The sequence below is a fragment of the Lynx rufus genome, unplaced genomic scaffold (assembly GCF_022079265.1).
Source record: "Lynx rufus isolate CCGP_SWC_20201006 ecotype Redwood Valley unplaced genomic scaffold, mLynRuf1.p SCAF_15, whole genome shotgun sequence".
Lineage (NCBI taxonomy): Eukaryota > Metazoa > Chordata > Mammalia > Carnivora > Felidae > Lynx > Lynx rufus.
The window spans coordinates 60,769,683-60,791,411 of record NW_025814829.1 but is presented as its reverse complement, the minus strand read 5'-3'; the positions used below and the strand labels follow the sequence as shown (position 1 = coordinate 60,791,411).

The 21,729-nt window shown below is 40.4% G+C and overlaps 1 protein-coding gene across 1 annotated transcript in view; it reads right to left on the bottom strand.

The window, feature by feature from the left end:
- The window catches only part of CDC42BPA (CDC42 binding protein kinase alpha), a 270,725-nt gene that overhangs the window by 32,258 nt on the left and 216,738 nt on the right, over nucleotides 1-21,729 (bottom strand). Inside the window, exon 23 of the mRNA XM_047076475.1 lies at nucleotides 11,983-12,066. Coding sequence (XP_046932431.1) covers nucleotides 11,983-12,066 — 84 coding nt within the window. The remainder of the gene's footprint in view (nucleotides 1-11,982; nucleotides 12,067-21,729) is intronic.

Sequence of the window (21,729 nt, the reverse complement as noted above, 5' to 3'; positions counted from 1 at the left end):
ACTTGACTTTGAAAGAGGTGGACAGAAAGAAGGGCTCTTTTCTACTCCAGTTTTGTCCCTGTTGTAGACTTCAAGCTCCTCACTGGAGAAGGTAAAATGTCTTTGGCAGAAGCTGTGAGGACACACTTGAACTATTTACGAACCCCGGTAAAAGCTTAAAACCTCCCTGTTGCTATGAGAATTTTACCACTGATAACAACAAGTCTTCACCTCTTACAAACCTTCCTTTTAAAACCAATTTTCAAAAAAAGCTCTTCCTTTCCCTTTAAACACTTTTACTTTGATATAATTATGGACATTCCTTCTTTTAAGAAACAGAGTAAATTTTACTTTGCGGGGAGGAACGTTAAGTGCACAAACCTTGTTAATATTTAGTCCGTGAAATATTATCAGAGAGCTTGGGGGAGGCCTCACTCTGGTTTTATTTTGCCTTCTTGTTTTTTCCCTTCATCCCGGCTGTTCTACTCCCCTCCTTCCCCATGGGATCTGGCACCCGGTGTAACTGGGTTTACACAGGCCCTTGGGTATGTACATATCCCGAGAAATTAGGTACTTTGTGCTGCGAGTGTAGATTTCACAGGGGCTCTGGTGAGCGCACCGGCCACACTTGATCCATCTCTCTGCTACCACCCGTGGCAACAAGCGTCTCTACCGCGTTGCCGACCGGATCCGTATAAGGCTCTCCTGAATCCGTGAGGTTGCCGGCTGCTGTGCTGTACGTCCACTCCACAATGCCACGCCGCCCTCCAGAATGGGTGTATCATTTATACTCAAAAAAAAAAAAAAAAAATTTTTTTTTTTAAATGTTTATTTTTGAGAGAGGAAAGACAGGGCGTGAGTGGTGAAGGGGCAGACAGAGAGGGAGACACAGAATCCGAAGCAGCTGTGCCAACAGCTCAGAGTCCGATGCGGGACTTGAACCCGCCCACCGTGAGGTCACGACCTGAGCCGAAGTGGGTCGCTTCACTCACTGAGCCACCCGGGCACCCCGGATCGTTTACACTTCTACTAGCGGTGTGCGAAGCCGTCTGTTTCTTCTTGTCCTTGAAGTTACCTTACGTAATTTTTGGCAATCTGGTGAGTATAAAGTGATAATAATTTTTAAAGGATTAATTTTTAATTTCTCCAGTTGCTAATGAGATTGGACATTTCTTCACATGCTTGTTGACCATTAGGAGTTCCTTTTCTGAGAATTACTTATTCAGATCGTTCGCCAGTTTTTCAACAGTTTTCTAATCTTTTCCATAGAGAGTTGCAGGGGTTTCATACATGTTCTAGAGGCTGATCCCGTATTGGTGTTGCACATTGCAAATATCCTTTGCTAGATAGTCATCACCGAATAGCCCCTATTAACCAAGCTTTCACTGTACAAACATCTTTAATTTTGATGTGATAGAGTCCAGCAATATTTCCGTCTTACGTTTACGATTTGAGATCTTATTTTCATCGCCCAATTTCTCCACATGTTCTCCTATGCATGTTTTTAATTGTTTAAATCAAACTAATACACGTACACAGTTTAAAAAGGAAAACAGTAGTATCACAATGCTTAGTCAAGCAGAAGCATCCCTCTTGCCCCAGGTCGTCCCTCCTAGAAGTGATTTCTTTTAACCCCTTCCAGCTGTTTGCCCCCTTCTGTAATGTGTCTCCGTATTTCTGGCAAAAACAAAACCAAACCAAAACCCAAGCAAGAGCATACTGCGGTTTCTTGCTTTGAGACATTCTGCGGACTTCCTGCTATGGAAGAGAAGGATTTGGCACTATTACACCTGCTGCTCTTTGTGTTTGGGGTCGCATTTTACATTTAATGTGTAAGTTATTGTGACCTTGGAATCATCAATGAGTTGAGAAGCATACTATAGTTGGAGCTTTCCTGTGTAATCTTTTTATTTCTCTGAAATGAAGGACGTCCTCCGTCTTTTAAAGTTAATTTTCTAAGTCTCACTCATGAATCATCCCCAGATTCTCCAAAGGGACTGTAAAATGCCCTAGAATCGATTTACCACGTGAGGAAGGAAGCCTTCCAGACTCTTCTACCCCGTGTTCACCGACCTGAAGTGTCGTTCCTGGAGCCTGTTGCTTTCCTGCTCCGCTTTCGGCCACAGCCTTCAGTCTCTCAACCAACCCGTGTGGGATTCTCTCTCCTGTGGACCCTAAGCCTTCTCCGTCTTCGTCTCCTCCCTCGTTTTGCTGGAATTCATTTCTTAGTGGTTTACTTAGAAAGCAGGGCCTGGGCGATACGCTTTTAGAAGATCCTGATTTTCTGAAAATGCTTCATTTCCCTCTCAAAATTGATAAAACACTTGATGAGGAATCAAACACACTCGCTTGAAATCGTTTTACCTGACAACCGTTCTCTGCATTTTTCTGTTAACAAGTCTGGCGCCAGTTCAGTTCCTGATCATTTGAACGTGATCTGTTTGATCTCTGGGTGGTTTACAAAAGTTCTCCATATTCTTGGTGTCCTGAAACATCACACAGTGATGTGCCCAGGAGGAGGTATCTGTCACCCACCGTGCTGGGAACCGGCAGGACTCTGCACACAGGAATCTTGCCCTTCGGTTACAGAAAGTGTATTATTTAGTACAATTTCCTTTTCTTTTTTTCTGTTATTTTACCGAAATTTTTTTGTTTTTTGGATATTGATTTCTCAAATTTTATTTTCTACCCATCCTTTTGCAATAAGTTTTAAAAGATTTTTTTCCAATTTATGTCCCAACTCATCTGAAACATTTTTTAAATGCTTGTCCTGTCTTTAACTTTCAAAGGACTCTTCCTGTTTTTCTAGTTATTCCTTTTTGTTCCTTCTGCGTGGCACTGCCTCTTTATCCTTCAACGAAAATAGGAAATTTTTTGTTTCTTTGGATCTTTTTCTTTTGCTAGTGGATTTCCTAAAATATCTGCTGATCCTTGGGAATTTGTTCGTATTTAAATGTAAATCAGTAAAAAAGCTTAGTGGAAAGTTTTTTGGTTTATTTTTGGGCAGTATGTGTGTGTATGTGCCATTGATAAGAACCCAGCTGTCTCTTTGGGATTCTCAACTGCCATTATCTGGAAGTCTTTTCTGGGCCATTCAATTTCTTCAGAGAATCCACTGAAATCCTCCAAGGAGGGGACGGAAGGAGGAAGCGATAAACCCATCGCCAACATTCTGGGAGCTAAGCAGGGGAAATGGGTTTTGGAGTCTTACCTTCAGTTTGCAGCCTTTTGCAAAATCTCACTACTTCTAGTTCAACACCTCCCCTCTCTCACCAACCACTGAGCCTGGCGTCCCTCAGTCTGTGGTCTCTGGCTTGCTTATTCCACAAAATGAACATACTGCTGAGTTGGGGGGGTAAGCTGTTGAGTTTTGAAAGATGCTCTAACGGTGCTTTCTGTGGATTCTGAACCAATTCCCCAATTCATTCTAGACTCCTCTTTTCACTCCTGTCCCTAAAGGTACCTGGTGCCTTATCATTCTGGTTGATCTGAAGCTTGTCCTCTCTGTATCCTTCCGGAAGGGCTTGTGGGAACAATATTTCTTGAGTTCTTGCATGTTCTGTGGTTTTTATTTTTCACGGGTGCTTTATTATCCTTAAAAAACCTAAAATCCTCAAAAATCTCTGATATTCCAAACTCATCAAGTTGTTACATTAACTACATGGAGTTGTTTATCAATTATACCTCAATAAAGTTGTCAAACACAAAGTCACAAAGGCGGAAAAACCCTTGACTCACACTTTCCTCGGGAATCTTAAATGTTATCCGATTGTTTTCTGGTGTAGGGCTGCTATTGAAAAGTCTGATGAAAATTTCATTTTTTTACCTCCTTGAGTGACTTACTACTTTTTGCCTGTGTGTCCAGTATTCTTCTTTTTCTTCAAAGACCAATAGTTTGCTGGAATGTGTTTTGTTTTGTCTGGGTTATTTTCTCGGTTATGGTGTGTGCCTCTGTCATAGGAGTTTCAAGTCTGCTTTATTTTATTTTTTGTTTCAAGTCTTTATTTCAATTCTAGTTAGATAACATATAGGGTACTCAAGTCTGCTTTATTTTGGAAAATCTTCTTGAATATAGATTTTCATATTTTCTGTTGCTTTCAGAGTCTCTTTCAGAGACTCCTATTATATAAACATTGGCCCCTCTTTGCCTTTCTTTTCTGTCCATCACTTTTCTCAAATCCTTTTTACCTTTCCCTCACTTTTTGATTAAAAAAATCTCCTTTCCATCTTCTGTTTCTCATAAGTGATCTGTTGAGTTTATTTACTCCCAAATTCCTTACAGGTCAGGCTGTATCCGGATTTCTGTCATGCCTCCTCAAATCTTGCATTCTCCAGCACTCATTTCTAAGTTTCTAGACTGCGATTTCCAATTTTTATTTCACAGCTTCTACTGTTCCCTCAATTTCTTCTGAAACACTGATTGCAGTTTTCACTGGTTTTGCAGACGGCCCTTTCTGGCACACTTCCATTTTTTGTGAAGATACAATGCCCGCTCTTCCCGTTTTGTGCGTGTGAGATTTGACTGTGACCATTTTCAGTTCCTCACTTTCAAGCGAAATGACTTTTCCTGGACGTCTATGAGGGTGGGGTGGGCCAGAGTAATTCTTCTAGCTCCATGCCTTTGACTCTCTTTTCTATCATTTTCATAAAATGATTTTTAAAAATGACCTTGTGCTTTCTGAGCTCTTCCTCCCCACTCTCCTTCATTGTCTGGACCTTCTCTTTCCTTTCCTGTCTGGCTCAGTTTTGAACCAATCCCCGCCAGCCCTCCTTAGTTTGGGGCTGTCATCTGGAAGGACATTCTGACCAGCTGGTTCCGAGACCTTACAATCGTAGCACTGGACCACCTTCCCACCGTCTCGACTCCCTTGCCCTTGGCTGCAGGAAGGAGCGGAGGCTGGAAACTCACTTCTGTGTCTTCTGTCCTTGAGATGCCCAGCACCGCGTGCTCGTGCTTGTGGTTTTCTGGCTCTGGGATTATCATGAATCCCTCTGCTTCACCTGTTTTTTCTAGCACGATGTTTAATAACATGGGGTCTTCAGATGACTTTTTTTTTCCCCCCTATCAGTTTGAGTTTTGGAGTTCATGGGAAAATCTTCTCATCTACTGTTCAGGTCCCATCTGTTTTTTTTTTTGTTTGTTTTTTTTTTTTAAAGTTTTCATATCTATTCAGTTTGTCTGTTTCTATGGAGAGATTTAAAAACCATGCTGCCGTGGTGACCAAGTTCCCAGAATCCTCCATTCACTGGATCCTAAAGACTCACTGACATGTATTTTTCATCAAATTTTTTTTACATTGCATTTAAAAAGGTGGAACTGAATCACACTGGCACCTGTAATGCGTCATAGTATCCTACTGATAACAAAGGCACGTACACCACAAATGCTAAGAGACCACTCATTATTACTTTAAACTGCTTTGCCCCAACTTCTAGTAAGTTTGGCCACCTTTTTATTTTCATTAAAAAAAAAAAATCTTGGGGCGCCTGGGTGGCGCAGTCGGTTAAGCGTCCGACTTCAGCCAGGTCACGATCTTGCGGTCCGCGAGTTCGAGCCCCGCGTCGGGCTCTGGGCTGATGGCTCGGAGCCTGGAGCCTGTTTCCGATTCTGTGTCTCCCTCTCTGTCTGCCCCTCCCCCGTTCATGCTCTGTCTCTCTCTGTCCCGAAAATAAATAAAAGTTGAAAAAAAAATTAAAAAAAAAATCTTTTATTTATTTGAGAGAGACCGAGACAGCGTGAGTGAGGCAGGGGGCAGAGAGAGAGGGAGAGAGAGAATCCCAAGCAGGCTCCAGAGCCTGATGTGGGGCTCAAACTCACGAAACCGTGACATGGTGACCCAAGCCCATTCCAAAAGTGAGATGCTTAACTGACTGAGCCACCCAGGCCCCCTGACCATCTTTTCGGTGTCAGTCATTTTGATTTTTCATCTGCTTATTCCTGGCTTTTGGCCAGTTACCTCAGGCACACTTCATTCTGTGGTTTGTAAGAGCTCTTGGTGCCTGTGGGTACTAACCCTCCGTCCTCTGCCCTGCGTTTGCCCCACTATGCTGTCGGTATGATCAGTGTGGATTAAAATCTCCAATCTGTCTCTACCCTGCTTCTCTGAGTTCTCAGTTCTTGCTTCAGGTAGCGTGGGGCTTAACTGTCAGGCCCATACACATTCACGATCACGATCTTCTTTGTCTATTATTCCCTTTGTTGGTATACACTGCCCCCTTTCATGCCCCTTGATGTTTTACACCTTAAACTCCACATCATGGTATGTATCTGTGACGTCTATGTGCCTTTGCTTTTACCCCCTTGCGCACACCTTTGCGTTCAGCCACGCGGATTCTCGCTGGTTCTCGTGGTGCGCTCACTCTGGAGAGCCAGCCGCCACGTAGGAAGGCTGCGGCCGTCATCTGGACAGACCATGAGCATGAGCTGTCCGTCACCGGAGGGAGCCGTCCTGGTCACGCAGCCGAACTTGTACACACCTGCAGCCTTGGCTGACAGCTGGCCACCCTCCACGGCAGACCCTTAGTGACAACTTCCCAGGGGAGCCCTTCTCAAATTCAGACCCACAAAGCTGGGAGCGTCATAAAAACATCTTTTTTTAAGACATTAGGATTTGAGACAATTCACTGCACGGTTATCGGTACCAGGCCACCATGTTTTCTTCTCTTTTCTCTTTCCTGCCATCATTCACTGAATAGCATTCCTTCTGCAGGTATGAAAATCACACATTTTATGTGCTCGTCTTCTGTTTATTTCTTCCAGCCTGCTGAGATCCACACTTGGGCTCACTTTCCTCATCAAGTTGCCAATACTTAAACGTTTACACGATACTACTCCGTCAGGTACTGTTCTAAGGTATTTACAAATATTAAGCTTCTTTAAAACTCCAAAGAATCCAGTGAAATGGGTCCTATGGTTGTACTCGTTTTCTGATGAGGAAATGAAGCGGGGAAAGGCACGTAACTCGCTTGAGTCCGTCCACCCAGAGAGTGTGTGACGGAGCGGGGCGTGCAATTCGGGAGACCCTGCTGGGAACCTGCCACGGTAACGACCACGCTATGCTGTCTCCGCAGCACTTCCCAAGGAGAGACAAATGCCTAACCATGTTCACTTCACCTCATCTGACCCTTACACTCACCTCCACCGTGTTTGTCTCGAACTTAATTCTGGACTGCTCTGAATCTGCATTTCCTTTCCCTTCCACTTTGTAGAGCGAAGGTCCTTATGTTTGTAGATCACAGGAAAGTTCTCTGAGATACCTAGTCACCCTATTTCCCAAATCTCTCACAGCGGCCATGTGGCTTTATCCATCTTTTTTGATGGAGTACTTCCTCTAAGAATACTTACTTTTCTGTCTTCCAGTTTTACTGAGAGATGACTGACATAAAACATGTCAGTTTAAGGTGTCTACCACAATGGCTTGGTGGACGTATGTAGTGCAAAATGATCACCGTAAGTTAACATCCATCACATCACCTCATATAGTTGCAATTGTTTTTTTCTTGTGAGGAGAACGTTTAAGATCTACTTTCTTAGCAAGTTTCAAATATACAATACAGTGTTCTTAACTAGAGTCACCATGCTTTCCATCCATCCATCCCCAGAACTTACTTACCTTATAACTGGAAGTCTGTACCTTTTAGCCTCCTTCAGCCATTTCCCTAATTTCCCAGTCCCACCTCCGGCAACCAATATGTTCTCCATTTCTGTGGAGTTCAGATTTTAAGATTCTACACATAAGTGAGATCATACAGTATTTGTCTCTTATTTCACTTAACAAAATGCCCTCGAAGTCCACCCATGTCACGTTGTCACAAATTGTAAGATTTTCCTTTCTCCTATGGCTGTGTAATATTCCAGTGTGTGTGTGTGTGTGTGTGTGTGTGTGTGTGCGCACGCGCGCGCATGTGCCACATATTCTTTATCCGTTCATCTGTCAACAGACACGTAGATTATTCCCATGTCTTGACTACTGTAAATAATGCTGCACTGAACATGGGGGTGCAGGTATCTCTTTCAGATAGTGATTTTGTTTCCTTCAGATAAATGCTCTGAAGTGGAGTTGTTGGACCACATGGTACTTCTATTTTGAATTGCATGAGGAACCTCCATGCTGTTTTCCACAGTGGCTGCACCAATTTACATTCCCACCCACAGTGCACGAGGGTTCCTTTTTCTCCATATCCCCGCCAACACCTGGTATCTCTTGTCCTTTGGATGACAGCCATCGTAACAGGCATGAGGTGATATCTCATTGTCATTTTGATTTTCATTTCCCTGACAATCAGTGATACTGAACACCATTTTATGTAGTTGTTGGCCACTTATTTGTATATCTTCTTTGGGAAAATGTCGATTCAGGTGCTCTGCCCATCTTTCAACTGGATTACGTTTTTGGTTTTTGCTATTGCGTTGTAGGAGTGCTCTTCTATTTTGGATATCAACCCCTTACCAGATATATGATTTACAGTATTTTTTCTCATTCTGTAGGTTGCCTTTTCATGTTGGTAATGGGTTTCTTTGCTGTGAAGTTTTTCAGTTTGATGTAGTTCCACTTCACTGACTTTTGCTTTTGTTTCATTGTCTTCGCTTTTTGGTATCAAATCCAAAAAGTCATTGGGACGCCTGGGTGGCTCAGTCAGTTAAGTGTCTGACTTCAGCTCAGGTCGTGATCTCGCGGTCTGTGAGTTGGAGCCCCGCGTCGGGCTCTGTGCTGACAGCTCGGAGCCTGGAGCCTGCTTCAGATTCTGTGTCTCCCTCTCTCTCTGCCCCTCCTCTGCTCACTCTCTCTCTAAAATAAATAAGCATTAAAAAAAAATCCAAAAAATCACTGCTAAGCCCAGTGCTCAAGGAGATTACCCACTATTTTCTTCTAGGAGTTTTGTGGTTTCAGGTCTTACGTTCAAGTTTTTAATCCATTTTGAATTGATTTTTGTGTATGGTATAAGAAAGCGGTCCAGTTTCATTCTTTTGCATGTAACTGTCCAGTTTTCCCAATATCATTTCTTGAAGAGATGATCCTTTCCCCATTGTCTATTTTTGGTGCCTTTGTCATAAATTAATTGATCATATGTATGTTCAATAAACAGGCATATGCATATTGATTTCTGAGCTCTCTATTCTATTCCACTGATCTATGTTTCTGTTTTCATGCCAGCACCATACCATTTTGGTTACTATGGTTTTGTAACACAGTTTGAAATCAGGAAGTGTGACGCTTCCAGCTTTTTCTTTCTGAAGACTGTTTGGCTGTTCAGGGGTCTTTTGTGGTTCCATACAAATTGTAGCATTGTTTTCCTTATTTCCGTGAAAAATGCTGCTGGAATTTTGATAAGAACTGTATTGAATCTACAGATTGCCATGTGCTAAAAGACACTTTAACCACATTAATTTCTCTAATCCATGAACACAGAATATTTTTCCATTTATTGGTGTCTTTTTAGTGTTTTCATTAATGTCTGATAGTTTTCAATGAACAGATCTATCTCCTTGATTAAATTTATTCCTAGGCATTTTATTCTTTTCCATGCAGTTGTACATGGGATTGTTTACTTAATTTCCTTTCCAGTAGTTTGTTGTTAGTGTATACGAGAGTTTTTCAATGAGGTTTTTTTTTTTTTCAATAATAAACTAAATTCTTGTACACATGAAAATATTTTTAACTTCCTCTCATAGTTGATATTATAGCTGGGTTAATATTTTAGGGTTCACAGTTCCTTTCCTTCTAACACTTTGAACTTCCTCTCGATCTGTGATATCCTTAAATTTGACTATAATGTGTCTAAGTGTGAGTTTTTAAAAATCTATTCTCTCTAGCACATAATGATGTATTTCGATGTGAGGTTTTTCAGCTTTAAGTGCTGGAAAATTTTAGGTGATTTATTTCTTCCAGTACTTCTAACTCTGTATTTTTTTCTTTCCCCTTGAAAGTCCTACTACAGAGATACTGAAACTATTTCTATCACGTATCGTCTTAGACTAGCCATCTCATCTCCCGCCTCGCTAACTTGTTCTTCTGCTATATCCAGTCTGTTCCTTCCACTGAGGCTGTCTGCTGGGTACTTTACGTCAGCAGTTATATTTTCATGTGAGCACCTGCAAATTGTTTTTCTTCACAGCTGCCTTATCCCACTCCCTGTTACCAATATACTTTTTTTTGAAGTCTCTTTGAGATACGTATTGTGCCTATTTATTCTAAATTCATGTTTTGGCCTCAAAATTTTGCTTTATCTAGCATAGGTTATGCAGATTGTATTTCTGTATACCAGTTATACTTCTGTGTATCTCATTAGCTTTTCGGATCCACCAACCTGTCTCTCATTCTCTGGTTTACATTCTGGGGAGGGAGGTCATTTAAGTTTTCCAATTTCTAGAATTTCTTTGTAGGAGCTTGAGCTAAGCAACTAAATCTTCATGTTCTACCATAATCAATACTTCAGTCATAGTTACAATGAATAGAATGAAACAACAGTAATTCAGCTGAATTTCTCACTAAACACGTCTCTTTCTCAGTGGCTTGTCAACTTCAGTCTTAAATTCTTCCATGAGCGGCCTCAACATCTTCTTTACAGTGAGTCCTCTAAGCACTATTCCTCACAGTAACAGACTTCAAGATGTTCAATTTGGGAAAACGGAAGCAAGGAGACCACAAAAAAGAGAGCAAGCACAGAAGCAATAACCTCCCTTCATGAGAAATTTCCATTTATTGTATTACCTACATGAACTAACTATGCAGATAAGCAACGAATGCCAATCTGTGTTTTCTAGAACCCTAAACCTTCTCGAGTTATGGTTCAATTATACATTTATTTTGTTAATTGTATATCTAACTTTAATAGTAGATATTATTTAAAAACAAATACTTAGAGGGGCGCCTGGGTGGCTCAGTGGGTTGAGTGATCGACTTCAGCTCATGTCATGATCTCACGGTTCTTGGGTTTGAGCCCCGAGTCGGGCTCTGTGCTGACAGCTCAAAGCCTGGAGCCTGCTTCAGATTCTGTGTCTCCCTCTCTCTCTGCCCCTCCCCCACTTGCTCTCTCTCTGTCTCAAAATAAACAAACATTTTTGGGGTTCCTGGGTAGCTCCATCAGTTAAGCATCCCACTTCGGCTTAGGTCATGATCTCAAGGTTTGTGAGTTCGAGCCCCACGTCAGAGCCTGGAGCCTGCTTTGGATTCTGTCTCTCTCTCTCTCTCTCTCTACCCCGCCCCCACTCACGCTGTCTCTCTCAAAAATAAATATACGTTAAAAATTTTTTTTTTAAATGAGACTGCATATTAAAAAAAAGCATAGCCTCAAAGAACTAGCAAAACACAAACCCAGCATTCTTCTGAACTCTGCAAGTCTGTAGTCTTTCTCCTTAATCAAAAATGTGTTTGTGTGCAAGCTAATGCTGTGTGTACGGTATATTCAAGTCATCTGTTCCTCCACTACTATGGATTCCAGATTTTATATTTTAAAATGAGAATAATTAATAATAAAAAGTTGTTTGGGATTTTGGAAAAATTGGTTTCTCAATTATTTTATTTCCCCTTCAATTCGTTAGTGCCCATAACTGATTTGAAAAAAATCTTTAACAGCATGAAGTAAAAGGAGAATATACTTCAAAAACAGAAATGTTTCAAAAACTCAGAAATGCTTAAAAAAGAAAAGGCGTAATACTCCAACTTGTCAGCTTTTTCGCCAAATAAATAAAACCAACCAAACCGTGCACTTCAAGACAGCCCTCCCATTCTCAACTGTCATTTTTGATTTAGACTGAAATGAAAAAAAATTGAGAAAAGACGGAATAAAAAGAAAACAAGGTCTGCAACACTCGTCCTACCTTTCCAGGTGGTGATTATTTCCATTCATATACAATTTCTCTTCTTTTCTTTCCCAGCTTTTTATGTTTATGATTGTGAGGGAACCAACAGCACAAATTACAACAAATACAAAAAGCAGGAGAAACCCATTATTAGTACTTTTTTTTCCAGAACCCATCATGCTTGTATCTAGATTGAGTACCTTAGCTGGAAAGCCAGTTGAAGCAGGACATCCTTTTTTCCTTAAGGTCGGTGTGTGAACAGGAAGAGGAGTACTGTCTACAGTCTGAATCCGGGGGCAAGAGAGGAAACAGAGATCATGAAACACTCCATCTATTTCAAACATCTCTAAAAATAAATCAAAGTAAATAAAGCCAAGCAAGACATCAATAAGGCAAATAATATCTCAATGAAGCTAAAATTCTCATAGTGTTGATAATTTAAATTTCAGCCTGCAACATCTACAAACGAAACAGTTGCTCAATTAGCAAAAAAATAATTGTCTCAAAATTTAAAAAGAAATGATTTAGAAAAGAGAATCCACAAAGAAAACAAAAACATCACAGCATGTAGTCTACATAAAAAATGAGGATATTAATTTTTGAGTTCATCTGAATATGCCCCCATTAATTCTTAAAAGTTCCTGAGTTTTTTAAAGCAGGATTTATAATCAAAATATTTAGAAGTCTTTTAACTTCTAACTTCTATATACAGAATGTATGTTACATATATGGAACACAATTCACTGGATTTGTGTTTAAGTGTGTGTGTGTATGTGTGTGTGCGTGTGCATGTGTGCACGTGTGTGTAGAATGAGGAAGTGAGGAAGAGAGAGAGAGAGAGAGAGAGAATGATAAATGGGATTTTGTGCAGAAATCAATTTCCAAAGAAGGAAGCTAGACTGTTTAATATTATTGGAATTCAGAACTTAACATGCAAATTTAAAAGTTAAAAGTCGTATCTTTATTCTATAGGTATTAGTGTAAGATATTTCTTTTAATGAAAGGAACCAGTGATTTTACTGGAAAAGAGACATCACTTAATTAGCGAAGTTTAAAAAAAAAGGCACAAAGAATTACTTTACTTTAGGATGCGAAGCAAGCAGGCAAGAGGAAAAAGCTAGCTTTGAACAAAGTTACAGAATATTTTAAAACATTAAGACAAAAATGGATGGTCTTTGTCTTTGTTACTATATTAAACCGAATATTTTATATGCTTAATAACCTTAGAATGGAATTGAGTTTCTCAGAATTTTCTGCTTAATTGTGAGGTTACCTTTAAATTTAATTTACCTTTAAATAGCTTGAAAAAGTTTTCAACCCTATTTATAAATTAATGCCGAAAAAGGTAAACATGAGAACTAAAAGAGAGCAACACTGAATACCTATGTGAAAGTTAATAAAAAACAACAGGAAACAAAATTGACATTAGAATTTACACAGAAAATCTAAGAGAAGTTTTGAATAAAAAGGAATGAAGTAAGGGTGTTGGAGACAAGATTAACAGAGTTCACAAAGACCAGCAATGTCAAATAAAAATACTATTTGGAAAAGATCCCATTCTTCAAGGTACCTATGCCTAGGAACAAATCTAACAAGCAATTTGAAGTCAACTAATAAAGAAAAAAAATGAAACTTTATCAAAGGATATAAAAGAATATCTAAATGATATGTATATATCATGTTCACAGACGGAAAGACCCAACCACAAAGATGTCAATTCTCCTCAGATGAATCTATAAATTCAACGCAATTAATCAAAAGCCCCATATGGAATCTGACAAGCTGATCACAAAAGTCATATGTAAAACTAAAGGGTGAGAAAAAGAAAATGAAAAAGAATAAGGTGGGTGGGAGTGGTCGATCACACCAGGTGAATTACTTCAGGCTTACAGTAATCAAGACAATGTGATGCTGGTGCAGGAACAGACCAAAAAACAAAACAAACAAACAAAAAACCCCAAAAAACAAAAAAACAAAACCAGAAGAAGAGAATAAAGAACCCCCGAACAGATCCATTTATATAAAGCAGAAAGAGTTTTACAAATCAATGAGGGAAATATAAGAGAATTAGTTGTTCATATGAGAAAAACAGATTTATTTATTTATTTATTTATTTATTTATTTATTTATTTATTTAAAGTTTATTTTGAGAAAGACAAAGAGAGAGAGAGAGAGAGAGAGAGAGAGAGGGAGAAGGAACAAGAGGGGGAGGGGCAGAGAGGGAAGGAGAGAGAATCTCAAGCAGGCTCCGTGCTGTCAGTGCAGAACCAGATGCAGGGCTCGATCTCACAAACCGTGAGATCATGATCTGAGCCAAAATGAAGAGTAGAACTGACTGAGCCACCCAGGTACCCCTGAGAAAAATGGATTTAGAACCCCATTTCACATAATTTGTAACAACCAATTTCAGCTTAAGGTCTTAAACATGTAAAATAAAAAAAATTTAAACTTTCAGAAAAAATATGGAAGAAAATTTTTATAAATGCTGCATAGGGCAGAATTGCTTTGGAAATGCATGAAAAAAACAGGAGTCATAGAGGACATGATTGATATATATATAAGACTACTTTAAAATAAACACTGTTGCAAGACAAAAAGATACCAAATAAAATTTTAAAATAAGCTACAGATGGGAAGAAAGTATTTGCAGTGCATATAAGCCAGCTAAGGATTAGTATCCAGATTATATAAAGAACAGTTACAAAACAAAAGAAACAATTCAATGGAAAAACAGACAAAAGACATATACAGGCAAATCACCAGTGGTCAATAAACATACAAAAGGATGCTGAGTTAACACGAAGATCAGAGAAATGCAAATTAAAAATCCCACTCCATACCCATCAAATTGGCAAAAGTTAATGTGTGACAGTACCAAGGGTTGGTGAAGATGTGGGAAAATGGGGAACTCTCACACATTGCTGGTGGGAGTGAAAACTGGTTCAACCGTTGTGGAAAATAATTTGGCAAAATCTAGTTAAAGTTGAGAATGCACATACCATACAATCCAATAATTCAACTCCCAGGTACATAGCTAATCACACTCTGCACACACAAAAGCAGACAGCTATTAGAATGTTCACTTCAGCACTGATTATGACAACAAAAATTGGAAACAGATATCCAATAATATGACATTATTAAATATCCCAAATTTCCAACAACAGGAGGATGCATACATGGTTGTGGTATATTCATACAACGAAATATGATGTAACGGTTTAACGAGTGGACTAAATGGACACGTATCTGCAGGAGGAAAGTTCAAAAGCATCACGTTGAATGAAAGCGGTTACAGGAAGATACAGATAACCTGTGTGTAAAACATAAACGTAGAGCAAATGTTATCAGGTATGGTTGCTGTCTACAGATGAAGTAAAACGTAAAACTGAAGAAGACAAAGTACATCAATGGCAGGGTCTTTAGACGCGTCTGAGGAAGGAGGAAGGGGAACGGTACAGGGAAGGGTGTTTCAACCTTCTCTGAAAACAAATTGGCAAAGGGCAGGGCAAAAGTGTCCACATCTGCTACATCTGTGGATGGTGGCCACATGGGCGTTTTCTATTCTCTCTACGCTCCAAAGATTTCAACAGTCAAAACGTATAAACTCAACGATTGAGACAAAGCAGAGTGTCATCAACTTAAGCGGTCTGCGGTCGTCGCTCGAGGGGTTGGAAAAGACCCAGTTAGACTCGAACCACGGATCCCTTCATTTCAGACAGCTTTCCCAGGTGGGCCATCTGCTCCCGGCTCCAGAGACGACACGGGAAACAAAGGGGCGGCGGCAGCGCTGTGCCTGGAGCGGAAGACCTGAGCCGCACCCACTGAGGCACGACGCCCTTCCGACTTGTTGAGACAATGACCTCTGCTGAGAAAAGTGGCCAGCCGGCTGTTTGAAAGCATTCACGTGGGGTGCAGAACAACACTGGTGTGGTGGTCGTGGTGGTTTTGTGCTACCGCAAGGCAGGGGACGGCCGAATGCCTACTGCTGATGGGCAGTTAGAGTAAACTGTTCAGCGGCCGGCAATGGCAATTTTAATTTTAAGCTCTACTTTGCGGCAGTTACACATATCTTTTTAGATCAGAAGAGTTAAAATCTGAGAATGGCACCTGACACGGCTGTGTGCCTCCGACGTTTGTATCTGATAATTCCAAGATTTAGAGAACCCCGCCCTCTGCTCCGCACAGTCCTCTACTTCAGATACAGACTACCTTTCTAATGAAATAAGTGTTTGTCTGTTTTAGGTTGAACTTGGGGGGGACAATTTTCTGCTTTTGTTTTACGGTCCTATTTACATTATAATAATAACGCAATGCTCTCCAGTAGACCGTGACTTAATTACAGAATATATTTGAGTCAAACAAGAGTCGGCTTTCACTTGTTTTTCGATTCCCTCTTTCTGACAAGTGACAAGCTGGAGAGCGGGGCTACCCCGGGGAGACACCTTAGCTGGCTCAGCTTCGCAAGAAGTGGGAGGACATGTGGACCTTGACTGGATGCAAACCCGGACGCTCGGATTCCGCACACACGTGTTCTCAACGGGATCAGTCTAGGAGAAGCCAGGAATGACAAAAACCCAAGAAATCACTTTCAAACAGCGTGCAGCTCTTAGCGAATTTCTGTAAGGCTTACAATCACGGTAACATTTGTTGTGAAGAGAGGAAAACGCACTTCAGCCTGAACGTTCACCTCCGGGAAGCGTCATTCCACAAAAGCAGGACCACTCGCTTTACCGTAAACAGAGGGAAAGATGACCACAGGCACCTCCACGCTGCAGTCCTCACTGCCGACCTCTCACTCTGCGTGCCGGTCTCTACTCTACGTTCTTGCAGTCCACGTGAAACGTTCGTGTTTCACAAGAGAAATCTCCCACAAGTTCAGAGAACTTCACAGAGGTATGTCCTGCAGGGTCGAGAGAATTCTGTCCTTTGTAAGAACGAGATCTGGGCCTCTACCAGGCATCACTTGCAGGCAAAAGAAACGGACTTATCAGCTTTGTGTCTGTCACTGCAGGCGATTCCACCCTCTTATTCTGCGGCAGAAATGCCAGCACTCACACTCAGCCGCACCCTTTTAACCGAATCTTTTTAGAGACTCAAAAGACGTTGGGTTAAAACTGAGCATTAAAGACTGAGCATACTGATCAATGACTGGTTCCGTCTGGCAATTTTCTTTTTTTTTTTTCAACGTTTATTTATTTTTGGGACAGAGAGAGACAGAGCATGAACGGGGGAGGGGCAGAGAGAGAGGGAGACACAGAATCGGAAACAGGCTCCAGGCTCGGAGCCATCAGCCCAGAGCCTGACGCGGGGCTCGAACTCACGGACCGCGAGATCGTGACCTGGCTGAAGTCGGACGCTTAACCGACTGCGCCACCCAGGCGCCCCAACGTCTGGCAATTTTCAAAATGACCAGGATCGTGTGTTTAAAGTGAAAAGGCGAGGAAAGCAGTTTGGAAAAGAGGTTAGGGGAATTTGTTTCAAATGTGCTGTACAGCAAGGACAATGCTTAGATCAGAAGTGACAAGTCAATAAAGAGAACAGTGCTTTCACAGCTGGGAAAGCACTTCAATATTTTAAAAATTGGAGCACCCGGACTGAAGCATACCGGCCGCGCCCCAGCTCGGAGCGGGCGATGCGATCAATTTCAGAAAGCTCGTACAGCTTACGAAGTGGGAGACCCAGGCCTGAATCCCACCCTTGCCTTCAAATTCTGTGTTCTTTCTGTTGTACCAGAGGCACCTCCACTCAAGGCTTTAATGATCATGGAGCCTGAGTTACATTATCTTTTTCTCCTGCCAGTGAACTCTGACCAGGAAGAGGGGAGTAAAGAAAGAAGAAAATGACAGTCTTGGACGATTTCTGCCCAGTTCACAAATTTGCTCAGGGACAGTCATGGGGAAGGTGCTCCATTCAAACCATTAATCTGGAGTATAAACCTGGGCTGGAAAGAAGGCAGAAAGGTCCCACTTTCTGAAAATCTCCTCCTGCTAGTTTCCGTGAGATTATGTAATGGCAAGCTGAGTAAGAGTCCGCGGGGGAAGGGGTTCAACGAATACGGACCGGATATGCAAACAGTACTGGTGCGCACAGCCCGATGTGGGGCTCGAACTCACGAAACCGTGAGATCATGACTTGAGCTGAAGCCAAGAGTCGGACACTTAACCGACCGAGCCCTCCAGGTGCCCCTGTCATAAAGTTTCAAAGAAGTGTCTGAGTAGGGGCTTTGCTAAGCATGAAGAACTGAGTCATCTGAAGAAAGCGGAAGCTTCTGGCCGGTCACACGAAAGCGTGACTGGAAGACCGGAGCCGAGGCCCCGTACGAAGGACAAAGCTGCCGACGAACGGGGCTGACCAGCTAACACAGTGGCTTCCTACCTGGGAGGGCAGTGGCTTTAAGCCCGGTGCCAGTGCGAGGAGGGCGGGAGCCGGCTTTCAGGGGTCCCGGCGGCAGGGGGAGCAGGCCTGACGGCTGCGGCCAGGGGCTGGGCAGGCGGCTTTGTTACTTACACTTTCCTGCGCCGGGATCGGGGAGGCGTACGTCGCAGAAGTCATCACGCCTAAAAACCCATCCCCCTGCCTCCGCCCACAGTTGGTCACTGAAACATTTACCATCATGTTTCACGACCCTGTGAAAATGTGACACTGACGGTGTGATACTGAACAAAGGGAAAATGATGCCTTCGGGGTTTCATCCGTGATGACAGAAATTAGTGTCTCTGATGGGAACTCTTGAGGCTTCAAATACATACCTCTTGGCCCCTCTTTAGAATCACTGTCACTTATAAAAAGTCTTTTTCTCCTCACAGTTTTTACTCATAAATAAAAAAGAAAACCACAGGAATGAGGACAGATTTTAAAACGATTTTCTTAGCTGCAGGAGGTAAAAACTGGTTATTCAAAAGAGGAAACGTTTAGACTTAAAACCTAACCCAATACCAATTCTAATAACAGAATAATGAAAATTACCATACTTTTTGGAACTATATGCTCTTAAAATAAAACTAAATTCCAGAGATTAAACAAAATCAAGGTAGTTCTTATTTTAAAAAATTTAAAATAAGTAAACATATTTGAGTAGTATTTTGAGATGGCATTGAGTATATTTATAAAAGTTGAGCTATACCATTTACGATGATACTCTTACTTTTTAAAACACGTGAATGTATAAGTGAAGCTTAAAAATTACCACTTTATTTTTCAAAAGTGTGTTTCTTAGGAAAGACAAGGAACAAAGTTTGGTACAGAAGAATAAACTGGTGGCAATAATGTTTTGAATATTAAACTAAGAAAAAATTTTCCCAGATCTTCTAAAAGGGGTTGGAAGCAAATACCTGTTAGATTAATAGATTTAAATATTTCATTTCCTTTCTGCATTACTGCCAATGTAAACAATATCTCAAAAGAGGTCTAACAGTAAGAATAAGAAAAACGTAATACCACTTATATATTTTCTACATCAAAGTGTTCATTAACACCAACAGGACTGGTTTATCAAGATGCTAATTTTACCTATAACTACAAGCTTACCAACACACTTATAGTTAATGATTCTACCCACTAAAAAGCCATTGATTTTACTAAACCTTCAGAATACTCAATAACTAGAAGGCAGACTTTGCAGATAGCCTAAAATTAATTTGAAAATTAACTGGCAATGATTCACATAGAACATGGAGGCAAAGCAACTGATTGACAGCACATCGACTGTGCTTATCTTCTGAGCCATTATCATGGTTATAACACAATCATTAGTAATATACTTAAATCATGGAAGTTAAATTCTCTGTGTTTTGAAAAACTGGATAGCATTCAATGTAAGCAATGACTTGAATTCATAATTCAGGAAAAGCTGATAAGTATGATACACACCAATAGCAGAGATATCATAATTCGTTAATCGGGTAAATGGTTGTAGAAGGAATGATAAAAAGGAGAAAAATAGCAAAAAACAATAAATAGCTAATATTTATTGGACAGCACCTTCTGATATTATCTGGAGAAAGATCTTGGAAACAAATCTTAATAGTATAAGCCATTCACTCAATATTTCTAAGCTGCAATCTACTGTGAAAACATGAGGGATGTCTTTACATAAATGTGATTTTTTTTCCTATTGTTTTGGTTACCTAAATCTCTTTTCTAAGTAGACACACTTCCAGGAGTTATTCTGAGGAGCAGGCAATAAAAACATCTACTATATCCAATGTAATTTTTACCTATTGTTTTACCGTTTGGGGAAAAAAAGGAAAACGGAATGAGTTATCAGAGGTATCATCCACGATACATAACACTGCCATGTAAAAAGTCCATAATGTTTCCTGAATCTGTTAGGATTTCCCTCCTGAATGATCGACAAAATGTATTGTTAGAGCAGTACAGTCAAACAGAAAAGTTTTTTCCTCTCCTAGGATCAGATCTGATTTTTTAGGTGAAGTCCTCAAGTTATGCAGTATGGTTTTCTGATAAATAATAAAAACCACTAAAACGACTCATCTTGACTATTTATCAATGGGCCTTTTCTACTCCAAAATAATTACAGATTTGAACAGATACAAAAAGCAAAACATTCCCATAAGAAACCTGGTTTTAAAGTAAAAGATACCAAGATTTGATATGGATTTGATCTAGATTTAAAAAAAAAAAAAAAGCTTACATCTAACATTTTGTTTTGCATTAGTAAATATAAAACTCTAAGAAAATTAAAACTCTAAGAAAAAACCCCCATTATCATCATCCTTTAAGCTAGAAGTATTTTGGAAACAAAGTGGCAAGTAATCCAATTTTTTTGCATTCAGGAACACTTTATAACCTCAAACTTTCAACGATGTAATTGTTTCTGTTAATTGAACTTACGATAAAAACAGTATTATGGAAATACTAGATCATTTGGGAAACAGCAAATATAATATTTTATCATCCTAAAGCAAATAATAAATTACTCAAGGTTATGACAAGTAAGTGCAATCTTACTAATTACAAACAATATAACTTGGTACTCAATGAAAATTTCTCATTATTTTCCACATATTGATTTGAAGATCTACTCTGGAGACTTTACAAATGTTTTCAGAAAACAGAAAGTTCAGCTACGTGTTATTTAAAATCTCTGTTCTAAACTCGGAAGGAATACTCTAAAATTCAATGCTTCTATTAATGAAAACACTGTGGACCTTTCCATTAACCACTTACATTCAGGCATTAACAACAGTATTCGTAACCAATCTTTCTTATACTATGCTTAATTGAATAGCACCATTTATAAAGAATGGGACTTCCCAGCACACTGGACATAAAAGTCCAGTAAACCTTAAATTGTAGTACCTCACTTATATGACATTTAACAGTCACTTAAAGAATTTTAAATTTATGAAGTATTACATATTGCTTGTCTAAAAACACAGGCTATAACAAAATTGTACGTCACTGTTAGATTCAAGGCCACTGTTAGGAATGGTAACGACCTGTGTCCCTTCTGCAATGCACTGCTGTTTCCCAGGGCCACTGGGCCCCTCACTGTACCGCCATGATGCTTCTATGGATCTGCTGAGTAGCTGGTAATTCTTCACTCAGCTCCCTCCAAGACATCAGCACTTTTCAGAGAGGTGTTGTTTTTTTTTTTAATTTGCCAGATACATAACCAAGGAAAAATTGCAGAAATCCTGGGAAGCAGATTACCAAGCCTATCACATCTGCATTTAAAAAAATCATACAGAAACAGTCAGTGGGCTCTAGTCAGTGAGGCTTATTCACATCCTGTAAGACGAAGACAGAGACTGAACAGGAGGAACCTTGTAACGGCTATTTCCCTCAGAAGTTTCTCCCTATTCCAAGACTCACAGAAGTGTTCTGGGTCAGGGCCCCTAGAAGTCTGCAAGGCAAGTGAGACACAATCTATATTTAACCAGCAAAATAAAATCTCTCTGAACTGCAACCATGTTAAAGAA